At 47.4% G+C, this 25,843-nt stretch overlaps 2 protein-coding genes across 3 annotated transcripts in view; one reads left to right on the forward strand and one right to left on the reverse strand.

The window, feature by feature from the left end:
* The window catches only part of rpl23a (ribosomal protein L23a), a 243,530-nt gene that overhangs the window by 137,958 nt on the left and 79,729 nt on the right, over positions 1-25,843 (reverse strand). The gene's annotated exons all lie outside the window — the stretch shown is intronic.
* On the forward strand, positions 412-25,443 carry mtnr1bb (melatonin receptor 1Bb). The gene is made up of 4 exons (XM_052047370.1): positions 412-1,152; positions 20,374-20,492; positions 21,275-21,619; positions 22,587-25,443. Exons 1-4 carry the CDS (start codon positions 942-944, stop codon positions 23,010-23,012), a joined length of 1,101 nt encoding a protein of 366 aa, XP_051903330.1. The 5' UTR covers positions 412-941; the 3' UTR covers positions 23,013-25,443.

Below are 25,843 nucleotides of genomic sequence, written 5' to 3' on the forward strand. Positions count from 1 at the left end.
AGAAATTATATTTGATTTTTATTGTATTTTTTCATCATTATTTTAATTTCTACGGAGAAAACACGGAATAAAATGAAACTTCCCCCCGCCCCGTTTTTTTTCCTCCATTTTTTTGGTTCAAAATAATTCCGACAAATGTCAAGATGTGAATATTACAGATGACCCCCACCCCCCAAAAAAATGGTGGAAAATATAGAAACATTCTAACTCAAAGATAGACTCTTATTTCCGATCATAACATTAATATTCTTAATATTCTTCTCGGTTAAAAAGGTAATAAACGGAGTGAGGGTGCTGCCACGCTTTGCTGATGTTTGGCACGCATCGCTCAGCGTCGGGGGGGGGGGGGGGGGGGGGATAGAGACAGAGAGAGAGAGAGCGAGAGAGAGAGCGCGAGCTATAAAGGCACGTGGGAGGAGGTGGTGTGTTACTCGCGGGGTGTCTCCGTACGCGCCTCACCTGGGGGAGCGTGCGTGCGTGTGCGTACGCGTGAGCAGGGGAGGGGGGCGGCGAGTGAGAGGAAGGCTGCCAAGGGCTCGGGCGAGCGTTCCTCGGGGATGCTGAGCATATCTGCCGAGGCGTCACAATGGCTTAGAGCAAACATCTCCCATTTTTTGCTTCTTTTTGGGAGCAGCGGAAGAGAGGGAGACCCCCACGTCCCCCCCCCCCCCCAACAAAAAACAAGAACACGTGAGCGCTTCGGCTGAGGAGGAGGTGGGAGAAGCCAGTGTGCTTTGGATGAATGACTTTGAGTGAACAAGACTGGTGTAACTTTATGTAGGTCACACGTGAGCGCCTCCCTCTGCCTATCAAGTGTCTCGGCAAGAACAACAAGCGGCAGCGGCGGCGGCGGCGGCGGCGGACGAAGAAGAACCAGAAGAAGAATCGGCAGGGAGTCGGAGGCGGCTCGGCAGAGGTGCGGCGATGCTCGGCGGGACGTGATGCCCGGAACGCTGGCGCTCCTCCACAATCGCTCGGAGGAGGCGCAAGCCCTGTCCGGCGGCGGCGGCGGCGGCGGCGAGGTGGGCAGCCGGCCCGCCTGGGTCATCGGCATCCTAGCCGGCGTGCTCATCTTCACCACCGTGGTGGACGTGCTCGGCAACCTGCTGGTCATCGTCAGCGTCTTCCGCAACCGCAAGCTGAGGAACTCGGGTAAGAAACGTCCAATTTTCATCTCCTTTGGCGCTTATCGAACTTTTTACACAAAATGCTGGCCTCAGCAGCCTGGGTTACGCTGACCCAAGGTCGGGTCAATTGTTTTTGGACGCAGCTGATTGGGTTGAAAGTCGGTCACCGTTTTGAACGCTGTTGTTGTGTCCTGAAAAGTGGAAGTTTGATTAAAACAACCCAGAAAGTTGGCTCCAAGTGGTAGATCAGTCCAGATTGGGTTTTTTATTTGACTCTTTTCAAAGTGGGGCTTTGGACCCGACATACAGGCTCAAATCCTGGACCCAATGCAAAGTTATTAGATAAGCCACCATTGACTCAGTCCCTTTTGGACCCAGCGCCGGGTTCATCACGATCGTATTCCTGACCCAACATTCTGGGTCGAATCCTCAACCCTATGCAATGGGGTTTTTTTTCTTTTTTTTGGGGGGGGGGGGGACCCAGTGTTGTGTGTTCAACCCAACAGTTTTAAGAGTCTCAAATGTATTGAACTAGTGAAGGTTAAATACAACCGAATTGTAGCAGGGCGGTGATCTTTTTTTCTGCCACAAGAGGGAGCCAGCATAAGATCGCCACTTGGAGGATTAATCGATTGATTTGCGGGTTGGTTAAATGGTCAAGTGTGCCACTACAATTATGGAAGGGGGATCTATCGTGACCCCCACCCCCAAATCCTTCAGAAATGTTTTAGTAAAACAACCACCCAGTCCTCTTTGGGGGGGGGGGGCATAAAAGTGGTCCCTTTATTTATACAAGGGTTTGCCTGTGCAAAAAAATCACATTCTGATGAAAAAAATAAGTCTTTTGTTGAGTCAAGAAATTCTTTTCACACAGAGAAGGTCATATTTTGAGGGAAGGAATTCAAGTCGTGCTTTTCGAGGTTCAAAAAAAAAATAGTGCTTTTTGCGACAGAGAAAAGAAGTCTGGTTTGTTGTGCAGAAGATGTTTTCTTTTTCTCTCTCTCTCTTTCTCTCTCATTTTTGTGCGTGCATCTGAACCAGATTGGAAACCGGGGGCAGCCAATTCTCTGAGAACCTTTTGCTTGTCATGTTCCACAATGCACTCCTCCTCGACATCTATTTCTGCCCCGCGACGTGTGCGCTGCGTTATTACTTACGGGAAAGCGCTTGTAAATATGCAACGACACGTGGGGCGGGGGGGGGGGGGGGGGTGCAAGTGGGGCGGGGGGTTGTACATGTCGAGCCTGTCAGGATGTCATTCCAGGCTTGAGAAATGTCGCCGGATGGTGACTAAGAGAGGAAAGGTAGCCCGCACTGAAGGACTCTCACTCCCCGAAGGAACAATAGCAGACGTTGAGGACAAGCTACAAGTATCTCGGTAGACCGCAAGCCAATGGCAACCTCGAACTGGCAACAAGGAAAAGCGGCTACGGCCAAATTCCTCCGGCGAGTGAGGCAAGTCCTATAAGAAGCCAGGCTCAATGGCAAAAATAAGACCCGAAAGCTCCTAAGCATGCGTGGAGGGTTCCATCCCAAATCCAGCACCCTGAGACTGTACGCAAGCCGAAAAGGAAGGAGGCCGGGGACTAGCGAGTGTGAGGGCCACGGTCCAGGATGAAACATCCAAGCTTCCAAGAAGACATGAAGGAGAAGGCTCCAACGGTACTCGGAGAATGTCTCAGACAATGGGGAACAGAAGATGAGGCGCTGGAAGGGGGGGGACAAGCCCCCCTACACGGGATGTAGCATGGGAACAGCAAGGATACTGGGCAGAAGCCTCAAGCTTCCTGGTAGAGGACCCGAGCTGAATGAGGGACGGACACCACCCGAGGCGGGGAGGGCGGGGGGGGGGGGGGGGGGTGAGACGAGGATTTTTTTTTTTTTTAATCTATAAAGGCCGTTAAAGTGTAAACATTTTAAAGGTCAATTCGTGTGACTTTTTCTTTTGGAAAAACTTTTTAAAATCCGAGACTGTATATTTCGACTTCCAAAGTGCACCGTGTTGCTTTTTCTCTTCACGTGCTCAAAGGCATTTTCTTTTTTTTTTTTTTCTTTTTGTTGCGCTCAACATCACCTTGACCCGAAGGTGATTGAACAGAATTGGCGGAGGATCTTTTTTTTTCCAAAAGAAAAAGAAGAACAGGGAAAAAAACCCAATCTTTGAGCATATCTTTACAATGGAAGGACGAAGACGTGTTTGCCTTCACGGCGCCGTCCTTCAGTTTGAACGGAGACGTTTAAAAAAAAAAAAAAGCTCAGTCGAAGCAGCGCTCAGCTTTTGCCGGCTCGGTTTGCCGCTTCACTTAAAGAGCTCCGTGGATTTTGCCAGCTCCCCTTTAATTGCACACGTTACTTCACGTCTGCCTCGCATGCTTTAAGTCCGCCGACGAATATTTTAGCCGTACACGTATAGCATTCCCGAGTCCACACCAACGTCTCTGCCACCTGTAAACTACTCTTAACCATCGCACTCCAATCCACAACCCACCTTTAGTTTTTTTTTTTTTTTTGTGTGTGTTGTTTTTGGGTTGAAGAGGCATTACAGTAGGCGGCGCGGCGCTTTTAGTCACACGCGCTCGCAGTTAGGTGGCAGCCCACTCGTCCCCGCGAGGGTGAAGCCCTCCGCCCTCGGCGCGCTTCGGGTGGGAAAACACCCGATTGAAGGCCACTCGCTGCTGACGTGAGCAATCCTCGCGCGGTGATGACTAACGACGAGCTTCGCGCTCACCTACGTGAGCCGTTAGCATAATAATAGCGCCGGCGAGGAAGTTAAGTAATACGCGGCGGCCCACTTGGGACCGCAGGCCCTGTTGTTAAAAAAAAGTCCATTCATTTGGAACGATCGCTAGCTTGAACTTTTTTTTTTTTTTTTTTTTTTTTTCCCCCAAAAGGTCAAACCGCCAAGCAAGACAGTTTACTCCTTTGGACTAAAAGATGACTGAAGGTCACGTCGTGTAAAGGGATGAAGCAACACATCAAAACGATATCGTAGCATGTCAAAAGATGGCCTTGTTTGGCAGATTAGACGGCAAAATTCGTCTGCAACTGCAAAATTGCGTTATTCTCGTTATTCTCGTCGGCGTCCACGCACGCCTCGCTCTTGATTGTGAGCGACAAAAAGATGATGGCAAAGTCGTTGACGTCAAAAGGGGAAAAAATCAGCATTGCAAGTCATGGAATTGGGCGTCCTGACAAAAAATCGGCCCATTTTCAACAGCCGGCGCCATAATACGCTTTTGTGGGCCTCGCAGCTCGGACGCGCCGAAGTGTGTGCATGTGCGAGCACCCCCGCGTAGGTCAGAAGTTTTTTTTTTTTGCGAGGAAGGGGGGGTGGCGCCGCCTTTGAAGGGGATTAGCGTCAAAGCGATCACACGTTAGTCGCTTCAAAGAGACTATTTATTTCACATCTACAAGCTACATCCCCCCCCCCCCCCCCCAAGGCCCTCATCCGTCTGAACATAATGCTTGAAGAAACATCTCGAAATGAAAAGCGCCAAAATAAATGCATTGTGATGATCGATTGTTGTCAGCCATCTGCTGCAAAACGTGACACTAATCATCCACGCCTTTGGGAAACTTGCGACATACAAAGTGTGCCTCTTAAAGCTGGGCGGCACTGCCCAAAATCTATCGTGAAGACGATTGATAAGATTTTATTGTGTCACTTTTGACTTGCGTGGCGATCGTCGTCGATCATCTGTGGCGAAGCGCGTGTAATTTATACACCAAATGCGACTCGAAATCAATCTCATGGTAACTCTGCTGCCACCAAGTGGCAGACGGAAGAACTGCACTGGGATGGGAATCATCATCGGTAGCCAGCGTACATAAACAAACTTCTATCCGAGAGGCGTTGGGTGAAGGCTAGTAATGAATATATCTGGAATTATTCATCATTTACCAAAAAAAAAAATAATAATAATAACTACATAAGCAAAGCTGTTTTTATTTTGAGCATCAACAAAAAACACCCCCAAAAAATATAGCAAAATTGAAAAATTGCAGATTTTATGATTTTTTTTTTCCCCCCCAAAATTGAACAGCAGAGACTATCCCAAAAAGATTCAATCCCAAGAGAGCATCTGTACCGTGATTTTAATAGTGATGATACGCTCAGAACATTTGATTGTAGAATATTTGAAATCCCGGATGCCACCAAAACAGCAATTGGCTTCTTCTGTTACTCTTTCGTCTCCGTTTCTCACCACACCGGTGATTAGCTTTGCATTTCTCTTTGTCACTTATCATTAAACTCCAGATTATTCCCCCGCTTAGCTGTCGCATCCAAATTGCTCAGACTCAGTCGAGAACTTGTCAATAACCAGTTCAAAACCGCTGGGCCCACGCCAACAAAGTGGCGACTGGCCTTCCTTTGATCTTTTTCTTTTTTTTTTGTATCTGATCTCGAGGTTGTCGTCCAGCCTGAAAATTCCCGAGCCTTTAAAGAGGATCAGCGGAGAAGTACGAATGATAATCAGGACGCGAAATCCCACGTGGTCTCTTCACAAATTGCTTCCACCTCCAAATTTTCCCGCCAGACCGTTTTTTGTGCTGCCGAGTCGCTCTGCTTGACGCCGCGTTTCCAAATGGCTGCGTGCGGCACTGATGTCTGACGCACCGCGGGAGGCGTTCGCCCGAGTCAATGCAACGACGTATTCCGTCGATTCACATTAATAAAAAAAACTTAAATGAGAGACTTACATCTGTAATGAAATGCAACTTCTCGGTTCATTTGACAACGGAGCCGCTTTATCAACTGTGTTTCTCCGGTCCAGTGAGTACATGGCGACGGGGGGGGGGCGTAGTTGGGATTTCGGCATGTTTTTCAAAGACACTTAGCAAGGAATCCTCTCGAGCTTCCCCACGTCCATCCCAATTATGTACGCCGTTTGTCACGCGGCTACGTGACGCGCGAGGCGGCTCGTAAACGCCGAGACGCTCGCTATTGCTATCAGGCCTTGGAGCAAACAAAACGACCGACGAGGGAAAAAGGCGCTGTTTCAAATAAGCGAAAAGGAAATGAAAAAAAAAAATAAAATGAAAGCGTCACACGCATCTCTCAAAACAACTCCGGCAAAAAAAAAAAAAACTCAATTTATTTCGACATAAAAGCAAGTCGCGCTTGTCCCCGAAGGTGTGTTTTATCTTGAATGGGCTTGTCTTAGCATTGCAATGCACAAGAGAGAGTTTTGTGTGTTTGACACTTTCTCCGCGGGTTGAAGGAAGTGAAACGGAAGGCTTTTGATTAATACCGAGTCGTGTACCGAAGCCGCGACGTTCCTGCGGTAGCGACCGTACTGGCCTTTGTGTGTGTGTCAAGTCTGAATACGGCTAACCTACGCTGCAATACAGTGAACCCGCTCGATAGGTCAGAATCTCCCATCGTAAGCGAGTTTTTAGAAATTCCACGGCCTTCAAACGTGTTCAAATGTCTCAAAACACACTTTGAAGTATACAAAATAGTTGTAAGTATTCCTTAGCGCCTGTGAGGAATGTGAATGCTTGCTTCAAGTTGTTTATTTGTCACTCCCAGTTGAAGTTGACTGAAAAGCAGTCCTACAAAACAAAAAAGAAGACCTTGTGGATTTAAACACAGAAAAGATTCAAACCAAATCACATTAATTTGGCTAACAGGCAAGCGCTAGCATATAAAGGGTAATAGCATATACAGGCTAATGGAAATGAACGTCTTGTTTTCCATTTCCATGCTACATCCCTTTCATTATCGCTCAGCGCTGCCGGGGCATGTTGTGGCACAATGTGGTACTACAACTGTATACATTGTAAAGGCTCCACCAAGTTTGGACGTAAGACGTAATCGGCCTTGTGAATGAGTAAAAGGAGTCGCGCGATGCTAATCCTTAGTTTGATGAAAGTTTGTGACCGAAAAGTTTTGCCGCCGTGCCCGAGGGGCCGTTAAGGCCGTGACGGGGCAGGCGTCAGAAGGCCAAATGTTCTCCAAATGCACCGAGGGAAGAGAAATGTCACCAGGCGGCGGGCCCGCTAAGTGCCCGTGCTATAAAAGAGCCATCCCACGACCCCGCTTCCCAGCCTCACTTCTCCGCTCTTTGCTTTTAGTGCTATTTAATATTCTCCTCATCCGTTTTTAAAAACGTACTTAGGGCCTTCGTCGCATTTTTTTTTTCCCCCTCCTTAATGCGACCCGCCGGGCACCGATAAAGGATGGGTGGGGGTGTGGAGTTGCCTCCTCCTCGGCTAATGTATTCTCCCGACCGGGAAAGGCTGGGGGGGGGGGGGGGTTGTTGGGCGATTGGGCAGGAGATGGCGTTCGCCACTTCGGGGTTTGATTTGAATCTCAAAAAACGCAAATCAGCCGAGCGAGCAGGTTGTCAGATCAATGGGATCCCGTTTAATCCAGAGGAGATTTGGCCGAGTGTGAAAAAGGTTTCTCCTGACAGCTGAACTCGTCTTAAATGAGATGAGCAAGAGCGGGGCAGAATGGAAATGGAGGGTGTAGCCCCCCCTTTTTAGGAAGGGTGGGGCGGAAGATTCGCCACAGGGCCTGATGAGAATTAATTCATACGAATTGATATTGAATGATTCGGAGCCACGCGGGAGAATTGCACACGCCGCCGCCATTATACGTCCCATTGTGACAAAATATTAGCCGCTCGCCTTCCTTTTTCTCCCGTGACTGAGATGGTTCCAGTGTTAGGTAGGGAAAAAAACGAGAAGAGAAGTGAATTCATGAATGGTCAACCTTCAATCGGCTCGGGCTGACTCGGAATACGAGTTTAGTTCATTTGTTGTGAACTTAAATTTCAAACACTTGTATCTCAAGGAAGAGCGCGCATTAGCATTTAAGCTAGCTGAAGGCAAAGTGCTTGTTTTTCTTCCTGAAGAGTCGCTCCATAACTGGCAAACTGCAGCTTGTTGTAAAATGAGTTGAGCCGAGGTCACGGCCACCATACAGCACACGTGAGGTTTTTCTAATGTAAGATACGTGCCTCGGCTCGACGAAGGTTGGGAAAACATCGGCCGAAGAAGCGCGGCATAATGTAAGGGGCCGCCGCTCCCGATGCTGTCATGTGCCATCACGGTCAAGCGCCACTCGTGTGCACTTTGCTGCCGGCTCAAGGGGACGAGGAGGGTGATTCAGTCTTTCCTGCTGCTGAGTGCTCAATACCCCCCCCCCCCCCACAACCCCCTGCCCCCAAAAACCCAAAGAATCCCCACGGCCGTGGACGACTGACCCTGAATTCCTCCTCATCGAAATCAGTCAAAGGCGTCGCATGCGAGCGCGTCTCCATAAAAGATGCGCGGTGGTAATTTGAAGTGGGTTACGTAACGGCTCCTGCCAACCTCCAGGCGGCCATGGGTGAGGAGGTGGGAAGACGAGGGAGGGAGAGCAAAAAAAAAAACAAATGGAGGAGGAAGAGGAGGAGAGGATGATGCGCGTGCGGCGCGAATCCGTAAACAAGGCGAACAACAATGTTTGCCTGCCGATGCTTCCGCCGCCGCGTGCGGAATGTAAACATGCGGAAGCGCACCTGGAATGCACAGAAAGCAGAATAGTCCTTCGCACTGACGCCTTGATGCATTCAATGAAACGTATCGTGCCCCCCCCCCCCTCCCTCGGCTCTCCCCGCATATTTTCATAAAAGCTCTTCGACTTTGGAGAAAGGACAAATACTCGTTCAGGTATCTGTATTTGGAGTAGATTTTTAATTTCTCGAGGACCAACGGTGAATTAATCACAATTAATCATCTGATTAATTTTTAAAAAAAAATATTTTTGATTCGCTTGCAACAATAACGCTAGTTACATTGGAGTGTTTTACAATAGCTTGTCCTTAGGTAATTTGCAGCATGCGAAAAGCCTGAAAGCTGGACTCCCACCACATTTGTAGGAGTCTTTTTTTTTTTTTTTTTTTAATGTCTCTGATGATCAGCTTAGAAGCGACACATTGCAAATTCTTCAGCAGTGGGAGAACAGGGCCGGAATTCCTAATCCTTTTATTACATCTGTGAGAATTCGGCAAAGCAAAGCCCCCGTGAGAGGAAATTACTCTCATCCCTGTGGAAAAAAAAAAAAAAAAAAAAGAAGACGTTCATTGTGTTCGGCAGTCGCCGTTGTTGTTTTCCTTGCCATCTTTGTAAATAAGCTTCAGCCTGCATGCGAGCACACATTTGTCAGATTTGCTGATGGTGTATTGTCAGTCTTGGGTACACGCAGAAGGATTTTTCAAATCTGAAATATTCGCCCCCCCCCCTCCCCGTCCCCCCAATCTGTGACAGACCCCACACAAAGACAGACAAAATCAGGCATTGACCAGTTTAGGTTGGATAGCGTGTGGTCTGCTCCGATAATCTTAACACCGAGCACCCCCCCCCCCCACACATAATGACTCAACAGGAGCTTCCTGTTGCGCCGCGATGATTCCCGAATGTTTCCAAATAAGATGGGATGTAGTAACAAAACGTTGTCATCTCTAATTCTTTCGAGACACCACGATCAAATGACAGCCATGGAAGTTGAAGGTCAACCTCCATCTTCAGGGAGTCGGCCATTTTGGTTTGAAGCAAGCATTTCAGACTAATTCCAGAGTTTGTACTTAGTCAGACGGATGGATGGCTTTAGTAAAAAAAAAATGCAATTCCCGACACCGATATGAACGTAAAACACAAAATTCAGTCGGCATGTCATGCGTAAAAGGACACCCAAAAGTGTTTGCGCGGAACTTTGGCCGTTTTGCTTTGAGGCGGCCATTTTGGAAGAATTCCTTTGACGAACCAATCAAAGAAGCAGCGATCTCGGGCGACTTGGACAGCACTGCCAAATGCGACCATCGCGTTGTCCAATGAATATTTCGCAAAAACACAGCTGTTTCATAGAAGTGGAATGTTTGTCGTCGCCGTTTTATAAGCGACCTTCAAATTGCTTCCGATATTTTTCGCGCCACAGCAATGGGATTGATTGCCGACTGAATATTTCATCAGTTGGCATTCACGCCAACTGCTGCTCACCCAACGGCCCGTCAGCAATGTAAACTGCAAAATGGCATCTTTCGCAAAGGCTTTTTGGGGGAGGGGGGCGCAATGTTTTTGCTGGGGGGGGTGAGTTGAGAGCGAGGCGGCGGCGCATGGTTGGCGCCGACAATCACGCGCGGGCTGAAGCGCAATCGTCGGCTCGTGCGAGTAAACAAAAAAAGCAAAATGAAGCAAAGTCATTTTTGCCCCTCCCGGGGGCCTTTGCGTCCTCTGCTGTCTTGTTCTCGCGCATCACCCGCTCTGACGGCTCGGCACGCCCGACGCAAAGTCAAACTTATTTTTTTCTTTTTAATATAGTCAAAGGTCCACATCGTATTCTAGCTGTTAATCATAACTCGTAACATTATTTCTGGCGGCTGGATTTTGAGTTCACATCTTGGTCCCCCCCCCCCCCCCCACACTCCCCCCGCCACCCGGAAAATGCGTCAGCAAGGGCATCCGGTGTAAAAAGTGTGCCAAACAGCGGGTGGGGGGGGAAGTTGTTTGTCAGAAAAATGTGTCAAATTTTTGATTGCTAAACTGCTAACTCATTCCTCGGTGGCTTTAACTCATCCGTAGGAGTAGTTTGGGTTTGCGATTTCAACCGGCAAGCGTGTAAGCGCGCACCAAATTCCAAATTATCCCTGACAGATGGCGACTTGAACAAAAACAACATTTTACGACTCGTCCTGAAACGAGGCGAGAGCCAAACCGCAACGTTTATTGAGATTCATAGCCGCCACCCCCGCTAGCACAAATACGTTTTGGTATCGCTAGCATTCGAAACCGCTTCCCTCTTCGCTCATCTGTTTGTTTGGCATTTCAACCGGGCATCCCTCCGCACTCGCTCACCAGAAACTGACATTTCTGGTTGAGCGCAGCCCGTCTCACGGAGGCCCCCGAGGCGCCCCGCTCATCAGCGTGTGCTGCCTTTAATCCAGATTGTTCTCTCGGACGCGATCACGACGAGCCGCGACAGCCTTCCGACTCGATCATCTGCTTAGTTCTCCGAGTTCAAAGGGCGTCTGGCCCGCCGGCGTCGGCATTAAAGCCCATCCGGCGCAGATGGATGCGATGCGAAAAAAAAAAAAAAAGTGGGAAGAAGACACGGGCAGTTTCTCCGTCCTGCAGGTTGCTGCGTTGAGACGCCGCCAGAAACGGCGGCGGCAGCTGGCGTCTTAAAGCTCCCCCTAAACCAACCAGGCGAGCATCTCTGCTTTTTAAACTCCGTCGCCTGTTGGCTTTTTGGCAGCCTTTTGAACAATTCGAGAGCTCCTTCTTGTGCATCTGAAACGCTCAGTGTGACAGAACCCACAAAAAAAAAACATTCAAGGACCCACGGCTTTGTAATGCCCTCAGTTTGTTTTTTTTCTTTTCACAAAACATACACTAACAAAATCTTTTCCTATTCTATTCTGTTTTGAGGGGGAAATAATCAGGCCCTCTACCAGTTTGATCAATCATTATGAAATTGGATCAGAACTGGATGCACCCAAAAAAAAAAAAAGTCTCAAGGATGCGTGCCTGAAATGGGACTAAAAGTCGGCCATTTTTGATTGGGTCAACCCATTTTGGGTGTATCCGGGGGCTCGCATTTTGACAAGCCCCGGTAAGATATCCGTTATCGACAACAGCAAACCTCTAGAGAGATGGGCGACGCTAAACTGCCAGCAGAGTGTCTCATTTTGACTGTAAATATTTCGATATTTTGGAAAAACAAAATGGCCGTTTACAATTTGAGGTCGAATCAGCCATTTTGTTTGAATGCCAGGCCTTAACCCAAAAAAATAGCCCCAGCGGGAAAGCAGGACTCCGGAATAGCTGGGTTGCTGACACTGTCTAATGTCAAGGTTTTCTCACAATTTGCTGTTTTTGGAACGTGAAAAGAATACAATGGGGGGGGGGGGGGGCTCCTGTGCTCCACTTGCTTGACTTGGGCAACATTTTTTTTTGCACAATTCAAGAGGTTGTTCTAGTGCATCTTAAAAAGCTCGTCAGGTACAAGGCGGGGGGGGGGGGGGGGTGGACGCAGGCTGGTACCGCCTGGGGGCAAAGTGCATACGCGATGAGCGCGCGCCCTGACCCCTTTTGGCCCTCGCAGCCAAAATCTTTTATTTACCTGCGGAATGCACACAATTCGCGGATAGAGCGACTCATTGGGGGGAAGAAAAAAAAAACCCACGCAGTTGCCACAAGCTGCCCGCATGGCCAGCAAATCCCCCCCCCCCTCCCACTTCCATTCCCCCCGGCCCACCAATAATTTGCTTCACTTGCTTTAGCGCAGAGTTCAAGCGGAGCCTCCAGAGGCAAGTCGGAGCCATCTTAAATGACTCCCAGCAGCCACGACTGTCGCCCCCCCCCCCCCGAAAACATTAACACTTGACAGTTCATTTGCGCTAAATCACAACTTGAGGCCAAAACGCCACAAATTGACGACAAATTGCATCAGCGTCTACGCCAAGCAGGTCGCAGCAGGCGACGTGGAGTTTTTCACAACTAAACAAAAAACAAACAAAAAAACAAAACGCAAGTCGACATCGGGCCAACGAGATGAATATTGACCGCTACACTTTTGTTATTTGGGCCACAAAATATTCGGAACGCTCCTGACCGCAGGGGCTGTGCGATTAGTCTGCTTGAATGGCAAATAAAGTGGCGAGTGAGTGCACACGTTTGTTTGCCAGTGAACCCCCCCCCCCCCCCCACCCCACCACCACCACCGCCCTCCCACCCACACGAGCGCATCCAAATATCCTCAACCTAACCAGACAGCCGCTCACGTGGAGTACTTATCCGTCGGGAGGCAGCGACAATGAGGCTCGTTTGGGACGTCGGCGCCGACGTTAGCATGTTGCGCTCGAGTAGCAAGCCGTCACTTCAAATCTCCCGTTACGTGACAGCGAGATTAAAAAAATGTACTTGAATGTTTTTTTTGTGTGTGTTTTAATGAATTCTAACGTGTTGATCGGCCAGAGGGAGAGATAAAACTATTTTGGTCGGGAGAATTCCCCGCGGATAAATGGGATGCTACGAAATCAATTCCAACGATGCGGCGTTACACCAGTGAGCGCGTTTCGTGAGTAGCACGTGGCGGAAAAACATCCGCAAGGACCGAAAGCGAGCGTTTGGGTGAATCAGAGATTTAAAAACTATGCTCGTCAAGATGGTGAATACAGCGAAATCCCCAAGCTGATTAGCAAATGCGGCCACTTTAGCGGTGCGAAAAGTTCTGCCGGGGACAAACATTAAGACGGAGAGAAATTAGGTGAGTTCTGCTTTGATCAGTTTTGGAGACGAGAGACTCATTTTGTGTCATATTCTTTGTCGTTTAATGGCTTGAATGACACATTTTTCATTTTGAGAATCGGAGGAAGCGTCTGGGGACGACGGAGGAGAATTAGGCGACGAGTGGCGTCAAGTTTGAAGGGTTGAAAAGTAAAAACTGACGAGAGTTTTTTGGACAAATCACAAGGACTCGTGTTAGTTAAAAAAAAATCTTGTGAATGTGAAGTTGCAGTAAAACAAGATTTTGTTGATCCATCATGGTGGAAATGTGCAAAGACTGTGAGCTATGTTTGAGTGAATTGTGGAGATAGAAAGCATTAAACCGTCGTTCAACATTTTATTTTCTTTTGGGGGCTGGGGGGGTGATTAAAATGGGTCCAGTGACACAATTGGGCCTCTCCTGCCCCCCCCCCCCCCCAAAAAAAACATCTTCCCTTTGGCTAGTCTGCTAGCGTGGCTACTTCGGTTCAAATGTGGTTCACCGTCTGGTTGGGCATCAAACTTTTTGAACGGTCGCGGATGTTTTGTTCTAACAATTCAGCATTGCGCCGCTTGTGTGCACAAACCCGCTAAGGAGCTTACTTAAGACGCCTTTTTTGATTAATGGAAGTGTGGGGGGGTGGGGGGGGGGGGGCTGGCCACGCCACACTTCCAATATGACGCAGTTATTGTATCACCAGCTGACCCGCTGAGCACCAGAGATCCGCTTTAATCTCCGACTCTTTGATTGCATCTCCGCAACGCCCACCGGCCCCGCAGCCCGTCGTCGCAGGAAAGAGGACTTAGCGCTTCGCGGGGACGTCCTTGAAACTTTCCAAGAGTTTTTTTTTTAAATAACGTCCCTGAACCAAAGTTGCTTTTGCAAACCTCGGCGGCCTTCCTTGCAGAGTTCTTAGGCCTGATTTGATGAGATATCTCGGCAAAAAAAGCGAGTTTAGGGTCACATGAGGCTCTCTGATTACAATCAGCTGTGTTTTTTTTTGGGGGGGTGGGGTTCAAAATTGTTCAGCCCTACTTAGCAGGGAACGAGTTAGAGTTTTTCGATGAGCTCATTTTCCTTCTGCGTGAAAGATAACAGGTGGAACGAGCAAGCTAATTGCGCTCGTTTCATTGGCAGAGACAGATGAGCCATTTCGAGTTAATCGCATGACCGCTTGCAGGGCTCTCAAGTCCAATGTGATCCTTCTCGGACGGCCGTTGGGGGTTCGCTGACCTGGTATGTACCAAAATGTCCCAGAAAATAAGAAGACACCTGGCTAATGGATGATGCTAATTCACCGTTTTGACAAATAGCAATGGCGTGTACGCTCGCAGTGGCATCTTCGCGCCCTGCGCCCGGAATATTTAGCATCTGGAGTAATTTTGATGTAACACCTGCAAGGATTTGATTTTGCATTAAAGCCGCCGCTCCAATCGCTTGCCGCACATCCTTGGCTGCGAACGGCGCTCATGTCGAACGTTGGCTCGCCCGTCGCTTGGTCCCGCTCCAGCGGCGTTACGCAAGATGCCGCTCTCTCTTCCCCCCCGCCGCCGCTGCCGCCGCCGTCGCCTTATCCAGCCAATTTCGCATTGTCTTCCGCAAGTGCTCAGCAATCATTTGGCAGTACGACGCCGTTCGCGAGAGAGATGTTCTGGCTCGGCAAAAAAAACGGCAACAGATCAGAGAGAAGGAGAGTTCATTTCAGACAGCGAGTTGACATTTCAGGCCCGAGTTCACTCAGGGAGGCGGTGGGGGGGAAAACAAATTCCACCCACGATCTGGCTTTTAATTACAGGATGTATCACTTGAATGGTAAAAGGGAGGATGGCATGACACTCGGTGTTGCTTCCCGTAGACTAAGCAGAAGACTCGGTTGTGTTTTCGGGGCTGCTTTGCTACATCCGGCACGATGCGTCTTGAATTTGGGCTCGGTACAATGTCAACGCTTCAGTCAGATGAAATTGGTTACGTTGTTTTGTACCCGGCGGCCTGGTAGTCCAGTGGTTAGCACGTCGGCTTCACAGTGCAGAGGTACCGGGTTCGATTCCAGCTCCGGCCTCCCTGTGTGGAGTTCGCATGTTCTCCCCGGGCCTGCGTGGGTTTTCTCCGGGTGCTCCGGTTTCCTCCCACATTCCAAAAACATGCATGGCAGGCTGATTGGACGTTCTAAATTGTCCCTAGGTTTGAATGGGGGCGTGGATGGTTGTTTGTCTTTGTGTGCCCTGTGATTGGCTGGCAACCGATTCAGGGTGTCCCCCGCCTACTGCCCAGAGACGGCTGGGATGGGCTCCAGCACTCCTAGTGAGGATCAAGCGGTACAGAAGATGAATGAATGAAAAAAAAATGAATGTTTTGTACCCAACTGTGAAACATGCGGGGGAGGCTCGGTTCTGTTTTGGGGCTGCTTTGCCACACCCGACACGGACTGTCTTGACTCATGACTGCCGAACCAAATCTTTTGACTTTTGCCAAGGTTAGTGGGCATCGTTTAGCATGCAAAGAGGAGCGACGGCGAATAGTTGGCGCCATGCGACCGTGTTGACTTTTGAGTTGAATATGTAAATGACACGCTTGGTGGCAGAAAGCGCATGTTTGCATAAAAGATCCAACCGACTGTATTTGGTCACGCCGGAGCCCAGGTGGGCTTCGGCAAACACGGATAAAAGCTCCCCATGTCCACACATCCTGGGCTTTCGACAGCCCCCCCCCCCCCAAAAAAAAATCTGTATTTACATGAAATGACATTTGTCAGCTCGGTAGCGCATTGTGGCCAACGGCACCGGCGTGAGAGTTCCGTACGGAGGAGGCGGGTTTCAAAGTAGGGTTTGAAAACGGGGACGGGAGTTTGGGATTCAAGGCTGTTTGGGTTTCAAGACACGGAAAGGCGCTTCGATTAGGAGGATAAGGCTTTGAAAGTTGGGCTTCAAGCCTGGATTTGTGTTTCAAGGCAGCGTTGATGTGTTGGGTTCTCAATCCTGGGTTACGGTTCCCATTCCTGGGATAGGGTTTCAAGTTAGGGTTTTCGATTTCGGCTTGGCTTCCTCGAGCCTGGTTTCGTGTTTCAAACAGGTTTTTCGGGCTTTTCAATGCGGCGTCGAGCTGGGCTCGGGGTCTCGAGTTGACGCGATAGCATCGTTTGTTTACTTTTGACCCCGACTGGATTTTAAAAGCGATAATCATCACGAGCGGATGAGCGGCAGGCCGGCGAGAAAATCTCATTAGTTTTTCCCGCAGTATTGCAAATGTCAAGCTTGACGCCGTTGCCGCCATCTCATCCACTTTTCTCCACCGTCTTGAGATTCATCTTCCCCTTCTGCACTTGCGGGATCAACGCTTTTTTTTTTTTTTCTCATTAAAAACTCAACTCGTTGCCAGCGATGAACTGCCGGGCGGGTCGACGCCCCCCCCCCCCCCCCCCCCCCCACCCCCAGAATCGTTTGGCCCGCCCGACTCAACTTTGGGGCTCGTTCCTCTCTCGCTCTGTAAAGTTAACGTGGCTTTCGTGATGATCTTTCTGAGTGCGAGTAAAAGTTTTCCACACCGCAGGCGACGTTGGCCCTTGCCACACGGCGCCAGATTAGGAGTTGAAACTTTAACACAGAGGCGCTGGATTTGCCTCAGGTGGAAAATATGATTTTGACTTTTTGCATATGGCCCTCTGCAGCCGCGCACGATGTGATTTCACGTAGGTCACTTGTTAGTGGAGTTTAAAACTCATTTCTTTAAAAAAAAAAAAAGTAAATATTTTTTTTAAATTGAAAATAGGGCTGTTTGATACCATTTTTTCGGTATTCATCGATACCAAGCAACCGATACCACTGGTACATCTCATGCAAAAAAAAATAATAATAATTATTAAAATAAAAAATTCTACAGCATGTTTCGTTACAAGACTGTCAAATATAAAAGTGAGAAATTAAAAAAATAATAATAATCACGCAACATAACTCCAGGCTTTGTTCCTGCTCCGATGAAAGTTCAATTTAGTCATGATTTCCTTTTTAAGTTGAGCTTTTTTTTTTTTTTTTTTTTTCTCCGCATGACGTCTTCGGCTTTCGGGGAAGAATAGTCGCGCGAGAAGAAGCGCGCCGTAATCAATTGTTTCGCGTGGGTTTTTGTCATGGCTCAAGGGCACTTTTTTGTTTAGCGCGAGGTGTTGACATGAAAGTGTTTCCATTTCTTTTGGATTGCTTGGAACAGAATACAAATGGGATATTTGGTTGGCAGCAAAAAAAAAAAACGACACGAAGCTCAACTTTGCCAAGGCTTAGTCTTGTGGAAAGAAGGGAAATGATTAAAAACCTTATTTACCGCGTTGGGGCGTGCGCCGGTGGGGGGGGGGCCGCCGCGTTGGTCCACTGATGTATGACGACCATCATCCGTCACTTAGGGCCTTTGCGGCTTGAGCGATATTGCGTTCTTTGAGCTTCGCGGCGGAGGGAGAAGAATTTCAAGCCGGAGTTTGACTTTCAAATGGAGGTTTCGAACCGAGAATGGGGGTTTTCGAAGAGTGTTCTCAGTGGGGGATTAAAATGAGTAAAGTCGTCTGCGTACGAGGGCAATTTGTAACGGCAAGCTAATAAAAAGGCCTGTTGCTCGCTTGTTTAGCTAGCGCCCAATTGCAGCTTGTCCGTCACCTGCGTGACGTTTGCTAACCTGCTCGCTGAGGTAGCGTGCGGAAAACAAAAAAACAAAAACATGAAATGTCTTCTGGAGTGAGAGAAAGATAAAAGCATAATTACCCACGCTACATTTTTTTTTTTTTGACGTGAATCTAATGTAGGCCCCGGGTGACATTTTTCGCTCTGCTCGCAAAGTAAACTTAATGAACGGAAAACCAACAGAACTGCGCCTTTGAGTCCAACGCCATAATTAAAAAGACGGCCCTTTTTATTATCCACCCCCACCCCCCCCACCACCACCACCACCCACACCCACCCCGTTCTTCTTTTGTTCCCCATACAGAACAAAATATCCCTTTTCATTGTCCACCACCTGTGATCTTACCGGGCCATTACGCGCTCACGCCGGATTCAAAAAGGGAAACCCGACGTCGGCCGTTCAATTTGAAAAGAAGACATCTTGCTACAGTCGAGCTGTGCACATCAATCGGGTAGCAGAGTTTAAAAAAAAAGCTCCTTGTCGATGCAGATTAAAAGTAGTCGGATGGCTGCAAAGTTTTACTTTTTCAACTTGATGGAAAGAAAGTTCCAGAAAGGAGTCGTCAAGAGGTCGTGGGAGGACGGTTGGTAGGCTAGATGATCATTTGCTGGTTTCAGACTAGGGTTAAGGTTGCAAAATCAACGCTAAAGTCAAGGTAAATTACTCATCTACTTCAATTGGAAGCTAGGATAAGGGCTTGGAGTTCGGGTTTTCAGACAGGTTTAGGGTTTAAAGTTTGGGTTTCAAGTTTTGGTTAGCGTTTCGAACAGGGGTAGGGTTCCAAATGAAATTGTCAAACTGGATGATGGTCTTAAATTGGGGTTGCCAGGGTGGGGTTTCAAGGAAAGGTAAGTTTGGGGTTCAAGCTTTCGTATCAAAGCAGTATTTCAAATTAGGGTATCAAGCCCGTGCTAGAGTTCCGAAGTAAGGTTAGTGTTTCAAATTAGGGGTTCAAACCCAAGTTGGGCTTTCAAACTAAGGTTAGGTTTTAAAGTAGGGTTTCAAATGATGACTTCAAGCTTGAATTGGGGTCATCATGGTCATCATTTCAGCGTTCAAGGTCTCAAGTTTGGTGTTAGAAAAACATCGATCACCCCGAGCGGCTTGGTATCCCCCAAGGCAGCCTCCCGAGTCCCCTCCTGTTCTTTCCTTCTGGTCTCCCTTTTGCCGTGCAAATGATTTCAGAGCTGATATGTGCAAGCTATCACTTCTTATCGATCGTCTGGGTGCCGTCGGGGACTGGATGGCTGCAACCCCAACCCGCCCCCCCCGCTCCCCCCTCGCCCTGATCCCCCTCTGTGAAAATAATCCATCAAATGCCCCCGACAAAGTTGGAAGTCCTTGCTAGGAAATTATTGTCCCGAAATAACTCCCAACATTATAAATGCTCATCCATGCATTTTCTCTTCCGTTGTATTGACCAAGGTGTTTGGGATTTTTTTTTTTTTTTTTTTTGCCTCACTGAGCAAATTTTCCCCAGTCGGTTGCTGGCGCTGCCACTGCTGCTACACGACAGCATATTTCGTGTTTGTTTTCATTTTATTGCTTCACATCAACGGCCGGGAAAATTGCGAGAGAAAAAAAAATCCCTCAAAAGATATGAATTTTAAAAAAAATCTCTAGCTTCTGAAAGTTCATGCTTTTATTTTCATTTACAAAAGCAAAAAAAAACAAAAACAAATCGGACTTAATTCTCCAAACATTGCTTCTTTCCTTGAAAAGGGAAACTTTTTAAATTTAAGTCGCAACCTTAAAATGAAAGTCTGGTTCAGGTCGGATAGGTTCATTTAAAAAAAAAATCATATATATCAGACAAAAATTATCTGAAAAATACAAATTTATTCTCCCAGGATTAGCTTTTATTCTGAAAAATTCCCTATACAGTATCGCTACTTTTATTCACGAAAGAAATACAACTGTCTCCTCGGAGCCCAACAACACACGCGAATGTCCGAAAAAGGTTAAAAGATGATTTCCCGAAAAGCTCAGGACACCATCACACCACTCTGACCACCCGCCCCCGGCATCCTTTCACACTCCCGCAGCAAATGTGCCATTTCCCGATAAAAGCGGCGCCGGCGTCGCAAGGGTCCAGCAACCTTTTTTGGCCCCGTCGGCTGACTCGTTTGCTCACGCTGGACGCGAGCCCGGCGCACGTGGAGAGCGTCGGCGCCCTTCCGTAGAATAAGAGCGGCTGAAAGCGCCATCGTGCAAAGTAAGCAGCGCCTCGGTTCAAAAATATCGCCGCGGGTGAGGGCGGAGGGGAGTGGGCTCAGTCGTTTCAAAACAGCAACAAAAAAAAATAAACCAAAAATCTTTTTCTGGCAGGTAACGTTTTTGTGGTGAGTTTGGCCTTTGCCGACCTGGTGGTGGCGTTCTACCCGTACCCTTTGGTGCTCTACGCTCTCTTCCATGACGGATGGTCGCTAGGCAACACGCAGTGCATGGTAAGGTTCCCATCTCGCATTGGCTCCATGTTAGCAGTGGGTATAAAAAGTCTACACACCCCTGTTTTAGTGATATCAAGCAATGCAAGCCGAATAAATCATTGCAACATTTTTTTCTGCCATGAATTTATTCATTCATTCATTCATCTTCCGAGCCGCTTGATCCTCACTAGGGTCGCGGGGGGTGCTGGAGCCTATCCCAGCTGTCTTCGGGCAGTAGGCGGGGGACACCCTGAATCGGTTGCCAGCCAATCACAGGGCACACAGAGACGAACAACCATTCGCACTCACACCCACACCTAGGGACAATTTAGAGTGTTCAATCAGCCTGCCACGCATGTTTTTGGAATGTGGGAGGAAACCGGAGCACCCGGAGAAAACCCACGCAGGCCCGGGGAGAACACGCAAACTCCACACAGGGAGGCCGGAGCTGGAATCGAACCCGGTACCTCTGCACTGTGAAGCCCACGTGCTAACCACTGGACTATCGGGCCGCCATGAATTTATTTTTAATTTAAAAAAAAAATCCTGACTTTTTAACCCCCCCCAAAATGCTCCTTTTTTTAATATTGAAATAGTCTCAGAAAAATGTGTTTCTTCTTCAAAGAATGAAATGTCTTGTCATGCTTTTTGTTGCTTTTTTTTTTAAAGACAACTTTTCAAAACTCGACTTGATCTCTCGTAAAGTGCCCCCCCCAAAAAAACCCAACAACAATCTGACAGAATTCCCTTGTCGCGGTTGCGCGCGCTCTTCACTGTCCTTGGTGCTGTTTTGCGCTCAGGTGAGCGGCTTCCTGATGGGCCTGAGCGTGATCGGCTCCATCTTCAACATCACGGGCATCGCCGTCAACCGCTACTGCTACATCTGCCACTCCTTCTCCTACAGCCGCCTGTACAGCTACCGCAACACGCTGCTCTTGGTGGCCTTAATCTGGCTGCTGGCCGTGGTGGCCATCGTGCCCAACTTCTTTGTGGGCTCGCTGCGCTACGACCCGCGCGTCTACTCCTGCACCTTCGCCCAGAACGTCAGCAGCTCCTACACGGTGGCCGTAGTGGTGGTGCACTTCCTGGTGCCCATCGCCGTGGTCACCTTCTGCTACCTGCGCATCTGGATCCTTGTCATTCAGGTCAGTTGGGTTGTTTTTTTTTTTTTTAAGTGTGGCGAGAGAAAAGACAATTGGAATCTTCATAGGAGGGAATAAAAAAAAATGTCAGAATGCAGGCTGCAGATGCAAGCATTCGTAACTAATCCTCAGCTCAGTGAGCCAAATAACAACAAAATCTCTCCGGCTTCTTACGATAGATCCAAACTGGAAGTCTTTTATGGCGATTCGGAAATAACGACCTTTTAATTTGTGACCCTTCGGTTGCACGAGTCAGCGTAATTCTGTAAATGCCACAACACGCCGTTTAAACCCTGCCTGACATGTTAACATTTCAGCTTGACCATGTTGATCCGTAACGAGCCAAACGCTTTCCTTTACCTGCATCTTTGAGCACGTGCGCAAATGTCAGCACACACGTGCGGAACAATCAGGCAATGTCGTCGATTCTACTGTTGCTCCAGTCAAAATATGATCCGAGATACTCTAACTAACACCTTGAATTGATGTAAAATCATCCTTGACAATTAGATCATCTAACCCAAAAAAAAGCCAAATAACAGCAACACACTCACCGAGAGTAAAATTCTAAAACACCGATTAGAAGTCTCATTTTTAAGCGGAAAAAAAATGTCAGTCTCATTACATCCATCCATCCATCATCTACCGCTTATCCGGGGCCGGGTCGCGGGTGCAACAGCTTTAGCAGGGAAGCCCAGACTTCCCTCTCCCTAGCTACTTCTTCCAGCTCTCCCCGGGGGATCCCGAGTCGTTCCCAGGCAAGCTGGGTGACATAGTCTCTCCAGCGTGTCCTGGGTCTTCCTCGGGGTCTCCTCCCGGTGGGACATGACCGGAACACCTCACCGGGGAGGCGCTCAGGAAGCATCCGAATCAGATGCCCAAGCCACCTCATCTGGCTCCTCTCATTACAAATTTTTGAATAATCCAAGTAATTGCTTGTACTTGACAAATTCTTTTTTTTGGCTTGTAGGTGCGTCGCAAAGTGAAGACGGAGGAGAGCCCTCGCTTGCGTCCCAGCGACCTGCGTAACTTCATCACCATGTTCGTGGTGTTCGTGCTGTTCGCCATCTGCTGGGCGCCACTCAACCTGATCGGTCTGGCGGTGGCGGTGGACCCCTTGCGCGTCGTGCCGCTCATCCCCGAGTGGCTCTTCGTGGTCAGCTACTTCATGGCCTACTTCAACAGCTGTCTCAACGCCGTCATCTACGGCCTGCTCAACCGAAACTTCCGTAACGAGTACAAGCGCATCGTCACCTCCGTCTGGGTGACGCGCCTCTTTGTTACCGAGACGTCGCGGGCCGCCACCGACGGCCGCAGCCTGCGCAGCAAGCAGTCGCCGCCGCCGCCGCTCAACAACAACGAGTCGCTTCGGGATCGAGCCAACAACAAAGACTGAGCATTGTTACCGTGGCAACGCCAATGGAACAATCCGATTAGTTGCACATGAACTGCCTGATAAACTTCCAAAGCCTCAAATATGTCCGACTCGCATCACTTGAATGCCAGTTTAGTTAAAAAAAAAAAAAACGAAATGATTATCAGGGTGTCGTCCTGTGCCAGAATTTAGTAGGAAAAACGTAGAAACTACTCCCAAAAAAAGTTCCAGGAACTTTTAGTTTTTCTTCAGCCAACATTTGTGACAGAATATAGACTTGCCCTGTCAAAGTATTATGATTATTATCGATTAATTTTTTTGTAAATGGAAATTTTAACAATGTTGCCAGCATGCTAACAGTAGTTGTGCCAGCATATAGCAAGATAGCACACTGGCTACAAAAAAAATTAATCAAGATTTTTCATTGTGCCCTGTGGTTGGGTTCAAATAACAGCTAACAGTTAGCATGCTAACACAAAGCATCACAACGGTGAAAAAAAGACATATTGATAAATCTTTTACAGGGTGCTCTATGGTCGGGTCAGTCATTATGATCATTTATGAAAAACACTAAGTAAGGTCAATGTTTTACATCGTGCTCATATTATTTCAAATAGGAATTGATAAATTACTGGCATGTTAATAGTTAGCATGCTAACAACCTGCTTTGGAACCTTATCATTCATTTGGAAACATCCTGTGCCTCTGGATTGCCGAATAATGTGGATTGTAAATTGCTTAGATGGCGTTGGTATGTTAACATATCGCATAACTACCTACATTGGACCTGTAACATTCATTTCTCTGACTCTCCTCACTTGAATACCATTTAAGTCACACAACCAGTGAAGATTAAGATAGCCTTTATTTGTCCCACACTGGGGAAATTTACAGCTATGTCATGACGGTGCTGACATCTACTCTTGCCAGAATTTAGAAGGAAATGTTACAAAAATTTCCAGGAGTTTTTAATTGCTTTTAGTACTCCTTGACATAAGCCGCTAGCTCTGGTGAACACATAAGCGGACATTTGTGACAGATTACAGGCTTCCCCTGTAGACAAATATGAAAATAATGCTCACTGGACTGGGTGCTCATGAAGCCTCAAATGCTTAAAAAGCGTACACAAATGCTTTTATGATAACAGTCGTTATGCCAGTGAATAGCAAGAGAGAAACTTGACTACAAAAAGTGCTGATGCGTGTCTAAGGATTTTATGTCATATCATACGTTAATATGCTAACATGCAATTATCTTTGGAACCTTAATGTTCATTTGAGACCTCAATAGACTGAGATGTGCTAATATGCTAAAAAAAAATGACTCAGGGTTGGTCAAATGCGAACGTAAATGTGCTCATATTTGGTATGCTCGCGCATTGCAAGAATCTATTCTTTGGGCTCAGATAGAAATGTTGGATTTTTTTTGTACAAAATCCTACTCAATTCTGGCAATAGTGTGAAATGAGTGTTTGGCATGGCCTGTTGTGATGTATACGGAGCCAAAATGTAGACAAACTTAGTAATTCCCAATCAGGAAGTTGTTCTCCACTCACGCTGTGTGAGGTGAACATGGCTGCTTGTGTTACCAAACGTACATGGCTACTTTGATGTAGCATCTCGAGGATGCTGCCCATTGGACAATCTGTCAATTCAAGATTAGAATTGTAGATTACGTTGTTGCATTTGAATTCTTACTGTGATGAGGCTGAAGCCTTTTATTTCAAATGTGGATATTTAACAAAGAAGCAAGAACTAAATCAGTCAAATAAATGTTTTTTAAATTATTTTATGTTTTAGCAGTTTCTTTGTCTATTTAATTTATTTTAATGAAACAAGGACTGAATAAAAATGAAATCAGCAAATTTATAATCTAAAAGTACTTGATTTTTTTAGTATTTTTTTTTCTAGAGAGAAGACATTTAAAATTAAACTACTGAATTGAATTACCAAATAAATGTATTTTAACTTACATATACTGTTTTAAAAAGGTAACTATCTTGTCGAAACACATTTTATCGAATAATTTAGTAAAATTTTAATTCAGGAAAATAAAATACAATTTCTAATTGAATCAATCCTACTACTAAACTGTAATAATAATACCTGAATATAGTCTAATTTTGTAAATGAAGAAACTTTCTCTTCTGCATCACACGCAGTCCCTTCATAGCCCTATATTTTTGTGCTATATTTATTTTCATATAAATAAAACATTGTTCTTGTGAGTCAATGACATTCATTGCCGCTTCTCGCCATCTCAGGGCATCTTTTCTTGTTTGTTTTTGTTGTTTGTTTGTTTTTTCCAAAAATGTAACGAGGACATTTTGTAAATTAGTGTCAGTGTGGAATTTGAATTGTTGTCAATGGACGTGTTTTTATGGAAATGTCTCTCTCACACGGGTGGGAGTTCATGTCACGTCATTAAAAGTGGACTCCTCGCTTCTGCTTGACCTGTGTTGCCCGGATACTGATCACTTCCGCGTTCCCGTACGTCTTTGATGGCGCATGCGCAGTCACCGCCGCCGCGGCAAACGGTGACATTCAACCGGTGAATTTAAAACGGGAACACGCGAATTTAAACACGCGTCCTCTGTTTCCGAACGCACGGATTTACTCCGTCATGGCGCGTCCTGTACCCCGTGGACTCGTGCTTGGTACCTGTGTTGGCCACGACACGACTGCCCTGCGCGGGAAGAGGCATGCACACCTGTTGTTGCTCCCACAAGAATTGCGTTGAACTGGATTTCCTCTGTCCGACGGAGACTTGGACAAGTACCGGTGTGTCGCCCTTCTTGGACTCCCCGAGGACTTCAGGCCGCGATGGAGGAACGGTGAGTACTTTTACAAAAC

This window comes from Hippocampus zosterae, chromosome 16 (genome assembly GCF_025434085.1).
Source record: "Hippocampus zosterae strain Florida chromosome 16, ASM2543408v3, whole genome shotgun sequence".
Taxonomy (NCBI): Eukaryota; Metazoa; Chordata; class Actinopteri; order Syngnathiformes; family Syngnathidae; genus Hippocampus; species Hippocampus zosterae.